This window comes from Lithobates pipiens, unplaced genomic scaffold (genome assembly GCF_037356315.1).
Source record: "Lithobates pipiens isolate NorthernLeopardFrog02 unplaced genomic scaffold, aLitPip1_a1.2 Scaffold_10, whole genome shotgun sequence".
NCBI lineage: Eukaryota > Metazoa > Chordata > Amphibia > Anura > Ranidae > Lithobates > Lithobates pipiens.
This window is the reverse complement of record NW_027507686.1, coordinates 61,984,357-62,004,104: the sequence shown is the minus strand read 5'-3', so window position 1 is coordinate 62,004,104 and position 19,748 is coordinate 61,984,357. Positions and strand designations below refer to the sequence as shown.

At 42.0% G+C, this 19,748-nt stretch overlaps 1 protein-coding gene across 2 annotated transcripts; it reads right to left on the bottom strand.

The window, feature by feature from the left end:
* Window positions 1-526: 526 nt before the first annotated feature.
* LOC143931214 (inactive hydroxysteroid dehydrogenase-like protein 1) lies at window positions 527-19,284 on the bottom strand. Of its 2 annotated transcripts, none has more exons than XM_077455746.1 (5): window positions 19,148-19,284; window positions 15,732-15,965; window positions 8,528-8,970; window positions 4,041-4,268; window positions 527-2,475 (listed from the first exon to the last, which is right to left on the bottom strand). In XM_077455746.1, exons 2-5 carry the CDS (start codon window positions 15,949-15,951, stop codon window positions 2,410-2,412), a joined length of 957 nt encoding a protein of 318 aa, XP_077311872.1. In that variant the 5' UTR covers window positions 15,952-15,965; window positions 19,148-19,284; the 3' UTR covers window positions 527-2,409. The 2 variants fall into 2 exon arrangements, with proteins under 2 accessions (XP_077311872.1, XP_077311871.1); XM_077455745.1 differs by lacking the exon at window positions 19,148-19,284 and adding an exon at window positions 18,922-19,141.
* Between the last annotated feature and the right edge of the window lie 464 nt (window positions 19,285-19,748).

Below are 19,748 nucleotides of genomic sequence, written 5' to 3'. Positions count from 1 at the left end.
CTGCTCTCATACAGTGTGCAGAAGTTCTTTTCTGCAAAATATTACATGGCAGGGGCTTTTCTCTGGGCTACGTGAAATAGAGGAAAGACATTGATCTGTTACTATTATATTTGCCTCACCTTCATTTAAATTTTCGCAGCTGGAATTAAAGTTTCATTGTGCTTTAGTAAAAAGCCCATATGTTGTAGGCATTGTCCTCTACTGAATGATTAAACTCACTTGAAAGTATTTACCTATTACCGGTGTTTAATTTTCTGCTAGGTTTACTCTGCATTGAATTGAACTTGCACTACTTTTAGTGGCCTTTTACTAGTTCATTAGGCCCATACTTTCAAATGGAAGAGCCATACTATAGAGCCTACCTAAATATTTGCAACCCATGTGGCACTACACTGCCAGTGCCTTCTTCTCCTGTTGCTCTGACTCAGATCTGCCTCATATGTCAGGTGTATGTATATGAAGAAGCCCCAATCACGAGCTACCGCCAATCTGTGAACCACCGTCCAAAAACACAAAGAGAAAAAAATATTACAAATACTGGTTTACTCACACAAAAACAATACAGAACAAGAATTATGTGTTTCTACTTAATGACTGCTGTTGATGACAAACCATGTAAAGTGCAAAAAACACAGGCACTATGGCTCCACATGACTATATAATGTTAGAGAGAAATAAATAAGCATTACTTGTGTCTGGGGAACACTCATCTTGTTATTTTTTTGACAGATTACAGGGGCTGGTCTGTGCGGTGCATATAACTGATGTTATGGCATGAGCATTGATGCAGATTGTTTAAAATGGAAGCTGGTCAGAGGCAGGATCATGCCAGCACATCCAGCCACCATCTTTTGACTATGCACAGCTTTGAGGAGTAAAGGGTTTGGCTACTGTGTAGATCTCCAAACCGTTATACGAGGAAAGCCACACCCCACAAAGATCTTATTTTGGATAAAAATGCACCAGTGCTCCTCAGCTCTGGGCTTGTGGAGTGTATATGCCACATGGAATTATAATTTTTTTGTATGTTAGGGTACATGGGGTGCAGCTTTAGTTGTAAGATAACTTGAAGATGTGGAACTGGGTGAGCCCCAGAACTGGTCTGCACCCATGGCTGGTGTATATTACTTGGCGAGGCTGAGTGGTGCTGCCAAGCTGCAACACACTGTGCAAATAACACATCATTTGCAGATAGCCATAATATATAGGGGGTGCACAAGACACCCAAGGAAAATAGATATTTACTTGTAAATTGTTGTGATTGAATATGTATGCAGACACCAGGAACATAACAGGCTTGGACTTAGATCTCCTCCTCTGTCTTCCTCTTGCCACACCTACAGCAAAAACTGAATGCCAACATCTAACTACCCCGATATCATGGGAGACACAGTTATATCTATTTTTGTTTGAGGACTTAAAGCGACACCGGGGTTTGATTTACTAAAACTGGAGAGTGCAAAATCTGTTAAAGCTCTGCATAGAAACCAGCTTCCAAGTTTTTTTTGTCAAAGCTTAATTGAAAAAGCTGAAGTTAGAAGCTAATTGGCTACCATGCGCAGTTGCACCAGATTTTGCACTCTCCAGTGTTAGTAAATCAACCCCACTTTCACCTTGCCCATGTAGGGCAAAATGTCAGTGTATTTGTAAAGAACCCTCCTTTCTGACCTACATAGACTCACCTTGCCAATGCTCACTCAATGCTCCTGTCTCCATCACAGAAGGTGACAGTGCCTGGTGCTTCAGGGTATGGTGAACATGTGACCTGCTCCAAAATTACATCGCTCAGGTGTAGCAAACAACCCCTCAGCTTGAGCACTGTCATATGGCAGAGGGAGTAACGCAACTGATGTCAAGGCACATTGGCTAGGGTTTAGGGGCAAATAGACAAATAATGTAGAAGATGTTGTGCAAAATGCCTCATCAGTTCATATGCCATTTGTCACAGGTTTTGAAACAAAAAATAAACCAACCCTCAAACACTTCCAGTAGGTAATGTACAGAACAATACAAAAGTGACCTCCTACCACTGACTGACACTTCCTAGTAAGAACATCCTATCCAGTGCCACATTCAACTGGTGGATGTGCCAATATAGTAGCCTCTATGGGGTGCTTGTTAAACAGCGGAGCCCTGGGGGAATTCTAAAGCAAAATACTATAAAATAACACATCCTCCCCAGTGTACACTCTTACTATAACGCCATATAAAAATAACAAATAATACATTCAGAATTCTAGTAACAATTATAAAATATACAGTGTAGTAACATATACACAATCAACTTGCTTTGTAATAAAGACAAAACAAACAAAAAAAACTGCCTACAACTCAAGTTTTGAAGTCACTAGTGCTGGTAGAAAGAACAAATGGTCCAATGTGGTTCAGTAATAAAGCTGCTTTCTGTCGTCAGTACAGAAGAACTCTTCCTACTGATGTGCACATCCAGCCAGGTACCCATTGGAATGCAAGAAGCTGTAGAGACATATGCAATCACACAAACATTTCAGATTTTTTTTCCTTTACTTTTCACCAAAGCAATGTAAAATACTAAATGCAATTATGTTATGCTTGCTAACTTGTTGGTATTCTTTAAACAGAATTAATACAGAAGTGCATGTCAGTGCAGTGGTGGAGAATGTTATAGTGCAAGTTGGTGCACTAGTGTGCTTTGGTACCATGGCGGCAAGTGAAGGGTGCATCAGCACGATGGCGACTAGCAGGGTCATGCTGTGTTGGTCATGCAGTGAAGTGGTGGTGAATAAGCAAGTTGGGCAGGGGCATGATGGCAGTGCAGTGACCAGTGGATGGGGCTGTGGGGGCAGAACAGAGTAAGTAGGGTCATGTGCATTGGTTCAGTAGCAGCAGGGGAAGTTGTGTACATTGGTTCAGTGGATGTGGTGGGGGTCATGCACATCAGAGCAGTGATGGCAACTGGGATCATAGATGTTGGTGCACTGGTGGCTTGTATTATGAGCACCACTTCCGGCTTTGGTTTTCTGCATCAAGATAAACATCAATTTTGTTCTGCAGTGGGATCAGTCACCACTTACAAAGTGTTATTCTGCCTAATTTCTATTAAGTTAAGGCTTGAGAGCTCTGGTTACGGCTGATTCTGGTGCGAGGAGGAAGGGATGTCACCACAGAGACAGCGATACAGGCAGTTTTGAGCCAATCACTATCCTAGCACACTGCCTGTGTGGACATGTACTGCTGAACGAACTGTACGCCACCATGGCAACAGAAAAGTGTGAACATTGTGGGTCTTAACTGTTATGGGGCAGCTGGGAGTCACAAGACTCCTTGCCCCTCTGCTGAAAGCCCAGAAAGACAGAAAGAGGGCAATATAAGCTTTCACTTCCTGGGATTTTCCTTTAGATTAACTATGGTGTATTTAACACAGAGCAAAAAAGGCATACCAGCATCATGTATTAACTCAGGACTACAAAAAAACAAATATATATATATATATATATATATATATATACACACATACATACATACACACACACACACACACACACACACACCTCGTTGAATCATAAGCTCATATACAACTGATAGGAGACCAGCCTCATTACAATAACCAATGCATTTTGAGGGATATACCCTTTCCCCAAGAGCTCCTAGCTCTGAGGATGAGGGTATATTTCTCAAAACGAGTTAGGTTATGTTTCTACCGTGGGGTACCCAGGGTCACCTATCAATACTGTTGAGGTTCTGTACTGAGGCTGGTTTCCTAGCGATTGTATCCGAGCCTATAATTCAGCTTGCTTTGTGAGTATATTTATTTGTGTATTCCGTTTAATAAATGGCACCTGAGGCAATGCACAAGGCTGGTACGTAATTTTTGCACTTTGTTGTCTAGTTTTCAGGAGCCCCCCCAATCTGAAGAGGGCAGCAAGCCCTGGAGCACAACTGGTTTCCTGTTGTATGATCTGCCACTGGCCCTTTACACGTTGGCTTTTAAGTGTTGCTTTTTACTGGTAACTATGGTATATCAACATAAACATCTTTGGCATGCAATTGTTATACGTTACCTGCAAGGAGTGGGCCCAGTATCCAGTGGTCCTGGAAGAGATCCCTAATGTTCTTATAGCATGTCGTGCATAAACATCAGATGATGGGACAAAAGCCGGCAGATACTGCAAAGTCCCAGTAGAAGGCTCATGTTTGTCTGCCACACACAGAGGAGTTAACAATTGTACAAATATTCCACTGGACCGAAGCTCACATTGCAGCTGTCTGCTGAATTTGTCCAAATAAGCCTGACAAAAAAAAAAAGAAAATTGAAAAATATAAATTGTAGGCAGTTGGAGATATTTGGGTCTTGATTTTGTACATGGAGAAGAAGAAGTTACTGTTTGTACAAAACTGTGCAAATGGGCAAAAATGTCACTCTCTAGATGTGCAAAGCTGGTAGAGACATCCCCAAAGAGACTTGCAGCTCTAATTGCAGCGAAAGGAGGTTCTACAAAGTATTGACTCAGGGGGGCTGAATACAAATGATTTGCACACATTTCACATATTTGTTTGTAAAAAAAATGTGGAAAATCAATTAGCATTTTTTCTTCCACTTCACAATTATGTGCCATTTTGTGTTGGTCCATCACATAAAATCCCAATACATTTACGTTTTTGGTTGTATCATGACAAAATGTCAAACATTTCAAGGGGTATGATTACTTTTTCAAGGCACTGTATATACCTAATTTTGATATTTTTTAAACCTTCTTAGTACTCATCCCTTTTGGTAGCTTTTGGACCTCTCCTTAATCTATGAAGGTGAAAAACTTTGAGCCTTTACAACCACTTAAAATATTACCGTACTTTAAATGACTTTACAGAGAAATGTGGTATAATATCGCTTAGCAGATTTTTATCCCTTTTTTTTTTTTTTTAATAAAGTACATAATTGTAACCTGCTGGGATAAATATTTGGAGTATTTTAAAGTTTAATTTATTAGACTCTTAAAATAGCCTGTAGGATATTTGTACCCCCTTCCTGACCAGAGCACTTTTTGGGATTCGACACTGCGTTAATTTAACTGACAATTGCGCGTTCGTGTGACACTGTACCCAAACAAAATTGACGTCCTTATTTCCCCACAATTAGAGCTTTCTTTTGGTGGTATTTGATCACTTCTGCGGTTTTTATTTTTTGCGCTATAAACAAAAAAAGAGAGACAATTTCGAAAAAAAAAGCTATAATAAATATCCCCCAAAAATATATAAAAAATCTAATTTCCCTTTCTCAGTTTAGGCCAATATGTATTCTTTTACATATTTTTGGTAAAAAAATAAATAAATTATATATATATATATATATATATATATATATATATATATATATAATCTATATCTCAATAAGCGTATATTGATTGGTTTGCGCAAAATTTATAGCGTCTACAAAACAGGGGATAGATTTATTTTATTATACCTGTACGCCCATTTGCCCAGCCGTGCCATTGTGCTGACGTACATCGTCGTGCGCTGGTTGGCATGTGGTAAAGTAATATGATAACGTCTTAAAGTAATATTAAAAGAGGCATTTTTCTTTTCAAATAACAAAATGTCATATTTACCTGCTCTGTGCAAAACCACTGCACAGAGCAGGTAAATATGACATTTTGTTATTTAAAAATCAACCTAATCATCCTCTTCTCAGGCCCCCCTGTCGAAGCTCTTTACCCCCCTCTTGCCTGGGGGCTCCCGAGCCACTGCTCTGCATATCCATTCACAAACAGAGCCGTGGCTTGACCTTGCCCCCTCAATGGCTGCGATTGACTGCAGTGGGAGCCAATAGCTGCCGCTGCTGTCTCAACCAATGAGGAGGGAGAGTTCCAGAAGAACCGAGGCTCCCATGCACATTACTGGATTGTGATGGGGCTCCAAGTATTAGAGGGACTGGGGGGCTGCTGTACAGAGACGTTTTTTTACCTTCATGCATAAAAAACTTTAAGCCTTTAGAACCACTTTAGAAGTTGTTCACTTTGTATATCTATAAAGAGGTTTAAAAGGTGAACTCCTGGCAGGTATAAAGCACTTAAATCTATTGCAGCACTGTATTCATTATTTGTACTTTTTTTTATGCAACAATTGTAGGTAACTGAATTTGAATTTCAATTCAGCTTCCTGCAGGACACTGTACAGCAAAGCTCAGATTGGGAAAGGGAGAAGCAGCACAGAGCTAGTCAGTTGTACCACAGTGCTCATGTGCTAGCAAGAAGCATGCTGATAGGAGGAGACAACTGTGTGGCAGAGATGAGCTCACCATTTTTTTCCTTCTCTTTTTACTGTCAGGTCAATGGCTATGACAATGACAAGACCTTAAGTACATAAGTACAGGAGAGAAAATTTGAGTCTTCAGCCCTGCCAGACAGGGCCATACTGTGTTAATTTCAGGACTGGATTGGCACAAACAAATCCATCGGCAGGTAAAACAGCCACCTTATATGTTTTTTTTCTGTGTATTTAAAGCGTTACATCTTCTTCCTCTTTATGTCCACCCACACTTACCTGTCCATACAAACAGTTAGATTACTGCTTCCAATCACCACACAGACTCTCACAAAATGGCCAAATGAGAAAAAAAAATTGCAGACATTTTTTGAGTTCATTAGATTTGAAAACTTGTGTACATAAATGTTCCCAGGTTGGGAACTAATTAAGCACTGCTACCATTAATAACATCAGAAACAAAAAATGTCACTGTACAGAGTATATGGCCCTGTTTTCTGATTCCTTCTATACTCAAGCAAGCTGGGTAACAGCTGGAGCCCAATACTGTAGTAATGGATAGGACATGTATGTGCAGGACTAGAGCTGCAAAAAAGCTGCACACATTTATACAAAGGCCCAGGCAGTTTTTTTTTAAGGTGTCACAATAGCTGTAAATAGCTATATCGTCAGGAAGTAGGAAAGGCAATTTGTTCAATCCAAAGAATTAACTAAACTTCCTGCGCCATTATAAAAAGGTGCAAAAAACTGTCAGGGAACAGTGGGGAACACAGCAGTTTTACATATAGAAAATGTAGATTCCTGCCAGGTCTGACCTGTCATGAGGGATGTGACCCATCAGAAGACAGACAGCTTACGTCTCTCTCTCTCTGCTTGTGCAGGGATTACACTTCACAAGCAGAACCTGCACAGTTAACAACCCTCCTCCTATCTTATACATCAAGCTGAGCAGGGGGCAGGGACAGGCAGAGAGATCGGCACATGCAGGCTACAGCTCCAGCTCTCCATTCTTTGTGCTGCCTGTGACAGACATAGCAGAACAGAGAACTCATTGCTTCTAATTAAAGTGTTTGTTAACCCATATAACACAAACACTACCAGACCCTCTATTAGAGCCTGGCATAGCACACTGCATATTAAACTTATATATATATAAAAAAACGAGTGTTTTAAATACCTATTTAGAACGATCTTCAGGCCGGTCACATGACTCGCGGCTGCTCTATTTATCCAATATATGGCTTCTGCAGGAGAAGCCGAGATCTCCCTCTGACGTCAGCCAGGGAGATCACATGGCCCCTCAGCCTATCCTGCAGCAGCCCTGGAAACCGGACGAGAGTCACGTGACCTGCCTGAAGATCGTGCTAAATCAGTATTTACAATGCTTGTTTTTTTTTTTTTATAAAAGACTAAATGCAGTGTGCTATGCCATAAGAGGGGCTGGCAGGGACCATTTAGAATTTATTTTACTAATAGCGGCAGGGGGTAGAGGCGGAGACACACAGACACAGAGATGGCAGGCAGGGAGGAGGTGGCGAGGGGGAGAGGGGAGAGCAGAGAGGACAGCTGCATATGACATAGGGACGCACTCTGACCACCATGGTCAGGGCTCAGCAGTTTAGAGGGGGGGGGGGGCAGATTACACAGCACAAGCACTGCACTGTTTAATCTGCTTTAAGGGACCAGAAAATCTATTTTTGGGGGGGGGGGGGGGGGGGCATTAACAAACACATCAACAAAGGGGCTTGTGTTAGGAGCAGCATCTGCTCCATTTTTTAGGTTTAGACGGATTGTACATGCTAAAAGGTACATAGATCATGGATAATCACGGACACCAAAAATGGCACAATGTTCCAAAAACATTTGGCTTACATACTGTCACTAGTCAACCTAGGTTGGAACACATTATATAATCCAGGGTTTCTCCATGAAATCCTAAATTTCCTCCAGAAGTTGCTATGGGTTCTTTGAGCAATGAGCAATTTCTACCTCTCTGTAAGGAGGTAATTCTTCCCAATGACAACAAGTGTAATGAACATTCTTCCCACTGACCATCACACTCATGTATCATGAATTGTAGATATATATTAATATTTAGCAGGGTTTCCTGAGCCCGGAACGTTATTTCAAGGGTTCCTCTAGGTTGAAAAGCTGGTATAATCAATGAGAAAAAAAAACACTCTTCTGCAGCAAGAAAATAACAAGAGATCCCTGCTTTCAGCACAGTGCACAATGTAAGTAAAAAAATAAACTAGGCCCCTTGCTTATTTTACTTTGGATACTTTACCTTGGATGCAGCTATCTGAGTAATAGCGTTGTGACGGTATCCATTTCCAGGGGACACATTGACAATGGCTCCTCTCTTCCTCTGTGCCATGCCTGGGACCACTATACGCACCATCATGACAGCTGCAGCAACATTGACATTGATGATCTCCCATACTTTGTCCTCTGGAATCTCCAGAATACATTGTGGATATTCATACGGCACCCTGGCATTGTTAACCAAAATACCCACATCCAGATCTCTCAGACTCTGCACGATGGAAGCATATGCTTCATGCCCCTTGCTGAAATCGGCATAAATGATACTGGTGTTGACTCCATAAGTCCCAACTATGGCCTCTGAGACATTGAGCAGCTCTTCTCTATTACTGCAGATCAGGATAATATTCAGCCCGCGACTTGCCAGCTCTTCTGCATATGCCTTTCCAATGATATCAGTGGCTCCTGTACAGAAATATCCCATCAACTTTTTTTTTTTATCAATGAAACAAAGTATAACTCTAAGCAACCAATTACACTATTTCATTTAGCAGCCTGAAATCAACGGATACACAAAGAAAAGCAGTCTGTATAGGAATCAACATGCTAGTTGAAGAAAAAAAAAAATCTTCTGCTACAGCACAGAAGGGGTAGTGCATTGACAGACAGATAGACAGACAGAGTGGGGTTCATACCAGACTCATATTGAAATGCTGCAAGAAAGATCTCATCCTGCTCTGTCACTGTCAGCCATTTATTGGGGTTCGGAGACAGCTTATAATAATAGGTACACTGTGGCAGTAATATACATTTTTAAAAGGATCTTTATCTCACAACGTTTTATTTCAGTTTAGGCTAGAGTATGGAATATATAGAAACCTGTCAGCTTTTCGTTGCAGTCTCTGTCCCCATTGGGGAGATTCCAGGAAACACAAAGCACAGAGGAAACCGGCCCAAACTTAGACAGTTGTCCCCAATGAAAGATTTCCTCTCACTTCCTGTGCTGGTGACAACTATAAACTTCCCATTGTTTATGACCCTTCGTAGTCACCAGTACAAAGACAGCCTGAATCTCTGTGGATCCTTGTGTTCATAGGGTGCTAGAATGACCAAAACGGACAACGACGTTGTAAAATGCAAAAACAAAATATCTCCCCTGTACACCGAAATCGCTCAGTGGGAGGCTTTTTTTTTTTTTTTCAATTACAAGTTGTTTTCATATAATTTGTGACTTAATAAAAACTCTGAGTGATTTTCAATGTGCAGATGAGATAATGGTGTAACTCAGTGAAGTCAATTAGATTTTACTGTAGCCAGATCAGATAGTAGGTTTTGATTGGTTGCTGTGTGTCATCACCTACTGCTCTAGGTATGGTCTGCTTTATTAAAACTCAGCTAGTTATCAAGTGAGGTCATATTAATTAAAAAAAATATGTAAAAAGGGCAGCTGTACTTTTTTTGCCATTCAGGACAAAGTGCATGTGTCTTTGCAAAGGGGGCCCTCCAACCCACTAATACTGACCATGCCCTATGCTCCCATTCTGCTCTTTTCTCCACCATAACCTGAAACAATACAAGGTGTTCCAAGGAATTGGGGAGCATGCGACTTTCCCCCCCATGAACAGTACTGGGGTCTAGCAGCCAATCGTTAGGCCCAAGTACTCATGACGGAGGGAAAAACATCACTATGCATCCGACACCAGCCCACACTGGGGATTTTAATCCTGGACCTGATAGGGAATTATGAGTATAAGAGATTAGGAGAGGACCCTTGCACAGATATTGTCACTTTGCTCTGTGCGGGCCATGTGACAGTGGAGTGAATTTAAAGGCAAATAGACTATGCATTCTGCAAGTGCAGTTACTCCAGAAGCGCCACTGACTTCCATCATCCAATCATGTGCAAGCATAGATGCTGATTTTTCTTTAATTTCCTGGCATGTGATTGGGTATTCTTTGCAAAGTGAAGCTTTACCTCATTTACTACATTCTGGAGCAACTGCACTTGCACAGTCATAGTTACATATAGTTCATAGTTACAAGGTTGAAAAAAGACACAAGTCCATCCTGTGCGTGTGTATGCTTTTATATCAATATTACATTGTATACCCCCGTAAGTTGTGGTCGTTTAGGTGCCTAATAGTTTTTTTTAATTATCTACGCTCCCAGCTGAAACCACTACTTGTGGAAGAGAATACCACATTCTTATCGCTCTTACCGTAAAGAACCCTCTACGCAGTTTCCCTCGAATTTTAGTGAATGACCACAAGCCTTACTAAATGCCCTTTCGTGGAAAAGTTGTATCCCTATTGTGGGGTCACCAGTATGGTATTTGTATATTGAAATCATATCCCCTCTCAATCGTCTCTTCTCCAGAGAATAAGTTCAGTGCTTGTAATCTTTCCTCATAACTAACATCCTCCAGACCCTTTAATAGCTTTGTTACCCTTCTTTGTACTCCATTTCTAGCCCATTTTTCCTGAACATTGGAGCCTAGAACTGGATGGAATACTCCAGGTTTGGCCAGGCCAAAGTCTTGTAGAGTGGGATCATAATCATTTTATCTCTGATCCCCTTTTAATGCATGCCAATATTCTATTGGCCTTGCTTGCAGCAGCTTGGCATTGCATGCCGTTGCTGAGCCAGTCATCTACTAGGACCCCCAGGTCCTTTTCCATCCTAGATTCCCCCAAAGTTTCTCCCCCCAGTGAATAGCTTGCATTCATGTTTTTGCCGCCTAAATGCATTATTTTACATTTTTCTACATTAAACCTCATTTGCCATGTAGTTGCCCACCCCATTCATTTGTTCAGATCTTCTTAGAAGCTTTCCACATCCTGTGGAGAAGCTATTGCCCTGCTTAGCTTAGTGTCGCCGGCAAATACAGAGATTGAGCCATTTATCACATGCTCCAGATCATTTATGCATAAATTAAATAGGGTTGGTCCCAGGACAAAACCCTGAGGAACACCACTTTCCACACTGGACCATTCTGAGTACTCCCCATTTATCACTACCCTCTGAACTCGCCCTTGTAGCCAGTTCTCAATCCAGGTACTCACCCTTTGGTCCATGCTGACAGACCTTATCGTGTATAGTAAACATTTGTGGGGAACTGTATCAAATGCCTTTGCAAAATCCAGATATACCACGTCTACCGGCCTTCCTTCATCTAGATGGCAGCTCACCTCCTCATAGAAGGTTAACAGATTTGTTTGTCAAGAACGATTTTTCATGAATCCATGCCAATTACTGCTAATGATACTGTTTTCATTACTAAAATCTTGCATATAGTCCCTTATCATCCCTTTCAAGAGCTTGCATACTATTGATGTTAGGCTAACTGGTCTGTAGTTCCCAGGGATATATCTTGGTCCTTTTTAAAAGATTGGTACTACATTGGTTTTTCTCCAATCAGCTGGTACCATACCAGTCAGTAGACTGTTCGTAAAAATTAGGAACAATGGTCTGACATTTACTTGACTGAGCTCCTTAAGGACTCTTGGGTGCAAATCTGTCGCGGTGACTTATTTATGTTAAATTTTTGAAGTCCGTTTCTGATTTTATCCTCTGTTAACCATGGAGGTGCTTCCTGTGACATGTCATGAGGATAAACATTGTAGTTTTGGTTACTGAAGCCCCTCGTGAAGACTGAGGAGATGAATACATTCAAAACCTTCGCCATCTCACCTTTGTAACCAGAATTCTTTCATCATTCTTTATGGGGCCAATATGATCTACCCTCCCTCTTTTACTATTTATGTACTTAACAAATTTCTTGGGATTTTTCTTACTCTCCTCCACTATGTGCCTTTTTTGTTCCATCTTAGACGCCCTGATTACACACTTACATTTATTGCATTCTTTGTACAGTTGGAATGCTTATGATGATCCCTCAAGCCCTGTTTTTGTTGAAGGCCTTCTCCTTTGCTTTTCTATACATCTTTCCTCCGTGTTATTTGCTCCTAGGATTTTATCCCATTTAGTATCTTTTAACAAGTAGCGTAGTTTCTGGAAGTTGGCTATTTTGAAATTCAATAACAAGGAGCATAGTTTCTGGAAGTTGGCTCTTTTGAAATTCAGTGTCTTTGTATTCCCCTTATGTTTCCTATTTGTGTGATTTATGTTTAAACGAATTGACCTGTGATCACTGTTTGCTAAGTTGCCCCGTATTTCTACATTCATGATCAAGTCTCTAATGTTAGTAATCAGTGGGTCTAGTAATGCATTGTTTCTTGTTGGTGCATTTACTATCTGACCAATGAAATTGTCCTGTAAGACATTTAGGAAATAGCGAGCCTTATATGAATGTGCAGTTCCTTCCGCCCAGTCTATGTCTGGATAATTAAAACCCCCCATTATAATGACACTTACCATCCTAGCCGCCATAACAAACTGTGATAGGAGGTCCGTCTCCCCCCCCTCCCTCAGGTTAGGGGGCCTATAGCATACTCCCAGTAATATTTCTCCTTGGTTTCCTCCCATTGTAACACTACCAATGGATTCCACCTCTTCCCTTGCTCCATTAGTGATGTCATCCCTCACATTCACCTGTATATCATTTGCCTTTAGTAAATCCAACCCAGTGACCATTTGCCTTTAGTAAATCCACCCCAGCATCTCCTTAAAACACATAACCCAGCAACAATGCTGGAAACTGGAGAGGACACACATCCTGGGATGTGGGGAATGGTGATGCCCACATTTCCATTTCTGCAAACGTGCTTGGGCAGTTGTGCATCGTAGAGAAAACTGATTGTATTAAAAAATTAAAAACAAAAGCAGCTGCTAGCTTGATTTAAAGCCAGCCAGTTCACCCATTGATCCATCAACTTGGGTACGGCCAGCCTGTTGGACTTTAAATGTGATTATTGCTAGCGGCTTTTATAGCAGTAATCACTGTACTCTCCCAGCAAGGTATGGCTTCCCCGCCGGTAGAACACAATGGCTCCACAGGAGCGGTTGTATGATCTACCCTCCCTCTTTTACTATTTATGTACTTAACAAATTTCTTGGGATTTTTCTTACTCTCCTCCACTATGTGCCTTTTTTGTTCCATCTTAGACGCCCTGATTACACACTTACATTTATTGCATTCTTTGTACAGTTGGAATGCTTATGATGATCCCTCAAGCCCTGTTTTTGTTGAAGGCCTTCTCCTTTGCTTTTCTATACATCTTTCCTCCGTGTTATTTGCTCCTAGGATTTTATCCCATTTAGTATCTTTTAACAAGTAGCGTAGTTTCTGGAAGTTGGCTATTTTGAAATTCAATAACAAGGAGCATAGTTTCTGGAAGTTGGCTCTTTTGAAATTCAGTGTCTTTGTATTCCCCTTATGTTTCCTATTTGTGTGATTTATGTTTAAACGAATTGACCTGTGATCACTGTTTGCTAAGTTGCCCCGTATTTCTACATTCATGATCAAGTCTCTAATGTTAGTAATCAGTGGGTCTAGTAATGCATTGTTTCTTGTTGGTGCATTTACTATCTGACCAATGAAATTGTCCTGTAAGACATTTAGGAAATAGCGAGCCTTATATGAATGTGCAGTTCCTTCCGCCCAGTCTATGTCTGGATAATTAAAACCCCCCATTATAATGACACTTACCATCCTAGCCGCCATAACAAACTGTGATAGGAGGTCCGTCTCCCCCCCCTCCCTCAGGTTAGGGGGCCTATAGCATACTCCCAGTAATATTTCTCCTTGGTTTCCTCCCATTGTAACACTACCAATAAGGATTCCACCTCTTCCCTTGCTCCATTAGTGATGTCATCCCTCACATTCACCTGTATATCATTTGCCTTTAGTAAATCCAACCCAGTGACCATTTGCCTTTAGTAAATCCACCCCAGCATCTCCTTAAAACACATAACCCAGCAACAATGCTGGAAACTGGAGAGGACACACATCCTGGGATGTGGGGAATGGTGATGCCCACATTTCCATTTCTGCAAACGTGCTTGGGCAGTTGTGCATCGTAGAGAAAACTGATTGTATTAAAAAATTAAAAACAAAAGCAGCTGCTAGCTTGATTTAAAGCCAGCCAGTTCACCCATTGATCCATCAACTTGGGTACGGCCAGCCTGTTGGACTTTAAATGTGATTATTGCTAGCGGCTTTTATAGCAGTAATCACTGTACTCTCCCAGCAAGGTATGGCTTCCCCGCCGGTAGAACACAATGGCTCCACAGGAGCGGTTGAAGCGGGAATCAAGTGATTTTCTTTCCTGCAACTTGTGGTTGCAAGAAAGAAAATTGCTCTGTCTATGGCCTGGCCTAACCCTTTAACTTCCCTAATGCAATACATATGTCAGCGGCCATCTAAGCCACGATATACAGTATCTCACAAAAGTGAGTACACCCTTCACATTTTTATAAATATTTTATTATATCTTTTCACATGACAACACTGAAGAAATAACACTTTTCTACAATGTAAAGTAGTGAGTGTACAGCTTGTGTAGCAGTGTAAATTTGCTGTCCCCTCAAAATAACTCAACATACAGCCATTAATGTCCAAACCACTTGGCAACAAAAAGCAAATACACCCCTAAGTGAAAATCTTGACACTTTGGGCCAAATTTGAAAAAAAAAAAAGCCATGGGAAGAGAGTGCTGATCAAAATGTTGTGGGGGGGGGGGGGGGTGCACCCCCGTCAGAACACAATAGCTCAGCGGGGGAGATCGCTGTACTAACTTCTGATGGTTAGTACAGCGGCTCTGACCGGCTATGGCTGGAGTGGATCATCCAATTGTTGGCCTTCTAATCTCTCTTATTCCTAAACTGTATATTGTGTTGTTAAATGTCATCATCTGTTGGGTCCTTTCTGCTCATTTATTGATTGAGCCTCTACGATGGGTTAGTGTTTTGACCCAAACTGTTAATGGTGCTTGTTTCTGTATTTCTCCCTACATGAAGTCAATGGGGTGGATTTACTAAAACTGGAGAGTGCAAAATCTGGTGCAGCTCTTCATAGATACCAATCAGCTTCCAGGTTTTATTGTCAAAGCTTAATTGAATAAAGTGAAGTTAGAAGCTAACTGGCTACCATGCACAGCTGCCCCAGATTTTGCACTCTCTAGTATTGGTAAATGAACCCCAATCTTTACTAATGATGGATGGTACTATGAATGTGATGGCCTTTGTGTCGCTCAATAAAATATTTGAAAAAAATAAAAATAAAATTCACTCTTTAGCAAAATGTTGTTGTTGTGTGGCTCACTTACCAGTGACAACTGCCCATTCTCCATACTGTTTGACCAGGTCTCTCCTTCTGAGGATATGTGGAGTGACATGTAGTCTGACCACACTGTAGCACTCATACAAAATACTGACGCCTTTCCTTGCTGTGTACAGAGCTCCCACCACTGCCAGAAACTCAAAGTGGTTGTGACAAGACCTTGCCACCTCCCGATATAAAAGATGAAAGCTGTCTACAGCGGCCATTAGGACCCAACAACCTGAAACAAGAAAAAGATATAGTAAAACAGAAAAGTCCATTAATAAAGTCGCATTGCGGCCACAGCTCATTTATAAGGCACAGCAAAGTTCTTTATGGCCCGTACACACGATCCGAATATCGTATGACAGATCGTACAACCTTTTTCCCTTAATAGTCGCAAGTAGAAATTGAATAGGTAAATAAAGTCCCGAAAATTCTCAGACAGAAAAAAAAAATAAAAAACATCGGAAGTGATGTCATGTGTTGTAATGTATTCGTATTGTATGTTCGGATGACAACTATACTGACTGAACGAAAATCGTACGATCTGGTATCGCACAAGGAAAATTTTTGTGCTTGTCCGATCGAATAATATCGGATGAACTGTTGTGATCAGCTCTCAATAGTAGTGTACACATGATCCGAAAATCGTACGATTCTTCCTCGGTTGACACTTTTCGTACGATATTCGGATCGTATGTACGGCCATTACAAATGCCCATTGTGCTCCACTTACTTGAGGACCATCAATCAAGTAGAATGGAAAAAAAAATAAAAAATTAAGTGGTATTCTTCACCCCCGCCCCCATATACCTGGAGTTAACATATTTTGAAAGTCCCGTTTTGCTCAAACTTTAACCAAGTGCAGACTGCCCATCCGCCGTTGCTGCCTGCTTTCATGTTTAGGGCACACGCATGTTTAGGGCACAATGATTCATGGCCAGGACCTGCTGATTGTCTGTAACCAATCACAGCCCAGAACCCTATGTTGACAATTAGGGATGCGCTCAGGCGTGTTCGCATGGAACATGTGCAGAGCCCACCAGGAAGTCGAAGCAGCGCTGCACTAATCACAGGCAGTGAGACATTGCATCGGTGTGCGGCTGCAGAGATCGGGCAATGTCTCACTGCCTGTGATTAGCGCAGAGCACCGCCGACTTCCTGGCGGGCTCTGCGCGTGTTCCATGCAAACACGCCTGAGCTCACCCCTATTAACAATCGACACAGGGCTCTGTACAGAGGGAACTCTCTGTGTGTGTTTCAGTCAAGAATTTTGATTTTGGTGCACCACTACATTTTGGCCAAAATTTATGAAGACTTTTTTTTTATATGTTCTGCAGCAGAAAGTAAAAAATATTGTTTATTTATTTATTTTTTGTTTATAGCACAAAAGATAAAAAATGCAGTGCTGATCAAATACCACCAAAATAAAGCTCTATTTGTGGGGAAAAAAATTACATAAATTGTATTTGGGCACAGTGTTGTATGCCTGCGCAATTACCAGTTAAAATAGCTCAGTCGCTCCGACTTAGAAAAAGGTTCCTGTACGACTTTTGGGGCGACTTGCATTGACTTCTATACAGAAGCCATTTTGCAAGCCGCCGCTAAAGTCGGATCCTGGTCGCCTGAGGCAGTCGCGCTGCAAATCGTGCTGCCTCAGTGTGAACCGGTTCGAAGGGAAATAAAATCTTCAGGAGCTGAAGTGGTTAAACTCTTGGCCAATATACAGTACTCCTCATAGCGCTCTCTTTGCTGCATATATGGTATGAAAGAGTAATGCTGGTAATATACGGCTCAAATTATGGCCAATTCATGCCTTGACAGTATCACCGGGCACGACAAAAGCCACAAGCCATGTGGAAAATTGTTCCAGGATAGTGGAGATTTCTGGGACGTTTTGCACAAGTGCAACTGCAGACGTAGAGGGGTAATGTTGTTCTTATATATTAAATCTCCAAGACACTGAAGGCTCCACAACACAACACAAATTTTATGAATGGGCTGTAAAATGTTGGTCACAATGCATTAAGGTGAAAAAAACACCTGGCAGTCACCGACCCCGTTTTACTTACCTGACCCCCTTCATCTCTTCGGTGGGGACGCACTGTCCCTCTCTCCACAGGGTCCCGGCTCTTGATTGGGTAGATTGATCGGAGCGCAGCCATTGGCTCCCTCTGCTGTCAAAAAAATACAATGACGCGGGGGGTGGGGCCGAGTCCAGCATTCGCACCCTTGGGTGCGAATGCTGGACTCGGGAATTTGCCCACAAGGTAACCCCCTTGGAAGAGCGCTTTTCCTAGGGGGTAATCAGATGTGGGGAGGAGCCGCCAGGGGACCCCAGAAGATGAGGATCAGGGCCACTCTGTGCAAAACAAGCTGCACAGGGGAGGTAAGTATGACATATTTGTTATTTTTAAAAAGCTCTTTTTCAATCACTTTAATGAGTATGATGCATTAAAGCGGGGTTCCACCCTAAAGTGGAACTTCCACTCATCGGAACCCTCCCCCCCTCCGGTGTCACAGTTGGCACCTTTCAGGGGGGAGGGGGGGTGCAGATACCTGTCTAATACAGGTATTTGCACCCACTTCCGGGCATAGACTCCCACGGGAGTCTATGCTGTTTCCTGTCCCGGCGCGCTGTCTGCTGGGACACACACGGGTCCCAGAGACAGCACGGAGCATTCCCATTGCGCTGGGCGACTCGCGCATGCATAGTAGGGAACCGGGAAGTGAAGCCACAACGCTTCACTTCCTGATTCCCTCACCGAGAATGGCGGCAGCAGCCAAGAGCCGAGCGATCGGCCTCAGCTGCCGACATCGCTGGACCCTGGGACAGGTGAGTGTCCATTTATTTATTAAGTCAACAGCTGTGGTATTTGTAGCTGCTGGCTTTTAATATTTTTTTTCCCAGTGAAATCCCTCTTTAGGCCCGATTCACACCTATGCATTTTTAGTGCTTTTTGCATTTTGCAGATTTGTACTACAGTCCATTTAACATGGTTTCCTATAGAACGTGTTCTGTTGTACAAATCTGCAAAATGCAAAAAGCACCAAAAATGCATAGGTGTGAATCCAGCCTTAAGGTGAAAAAACACGAGGCTTTACAGTCCCTTTAAATAAGGACGTGTGCGTTCCAGTGCGTTTTTGATGCATTTTACAGCGTTCCAGTACAGGAAAAATGCAGCATGTTCTACCTTTTTTGCTGGAACTACAAGCACTGGTGGTGACGATGCCATTGAAAACCATATCATCTACTTTCCATGTGTTTTTTGAAGCTGAAAAAAAGCCCTGCGTGTGAACTGGCCCAAAGAGAGGAGGCCATCATTAGCAGAGGTATAGAGTCCACCTAGGGGGGGTCACTTGGCAGGACAATAGGAGGTGATGGAGAAGATCACACACTGATGATGAAGCCTCCCTGACCTGTGCACACAGCTGGGACAGTCTCTCCTCTCCAGGATCCAGGAACAAGCCGCTCACGGACAATGCCAGGCTGCTCTACAGTGTCTCCAGGGCGGCTCAGGCTGGGCTACAGGTCCTTGCAGATCCGTAGATGTTGTCACAGTACAAGCTATAGAAAGAGCTCTGTGTACCGGAGTTTCTCTACAGAATGGTTGTAAATACACTACAGATAATTATACAATAACTGACGGATTTTTTTTTTTAATACGCAGTTTATATTTGGTAGTAATTTACATAGCTGACAGGACCTGCCTCCTCTAGCAGGCTGCAATAGTGTGTACAGCATGGTGTCTACAGGCTGCATTCACAGCTATTTCAGGTGTCTTTACTATATGAGCGGGTTAGAAGACTATCTTAAAAAGTTTAGACATAGCTCCTAACTGTCCCTGATTTCAAGGGACTGTCCCTGATTTGGAGCAATGTCCCTCATTCCTCCTCCTTTGTCCCTCGCTTTTGGTCTGATCCATATAGATGTAAATAAAATGCACTTTTTATCTATCAAGTGTTTTCCAGTGCTAAACCTTTCATCTGATTTCTAAATTGCTGCATTTGTAAATTCCAA

Bases quoted from the DNA above. Each gene is read 5' to 3' on its own strand.
- LOC143931214 (XM_077455745.1), bottom strand. From the start codon at position 18,973: ATGGTTTTCAATGGCATCGTCACCACCAGTGCTTGTAGTTCCAGCAAA. The intron at 15,966-18,921 runs GTAGAACATGCT...TTCTTGTTTCAG, and splicing joins TTGTAGTTCCAGCAAAAAAG to GTTGTTGGGTCCTAATGGCC. The intron at 8,971-15,731 runs GTAAGTGAGCCA...ATTTCTGTACAG, and splicing joins AGAATGGGCAGTTGTCACTG to GAGCCACTGATATCATTGGA.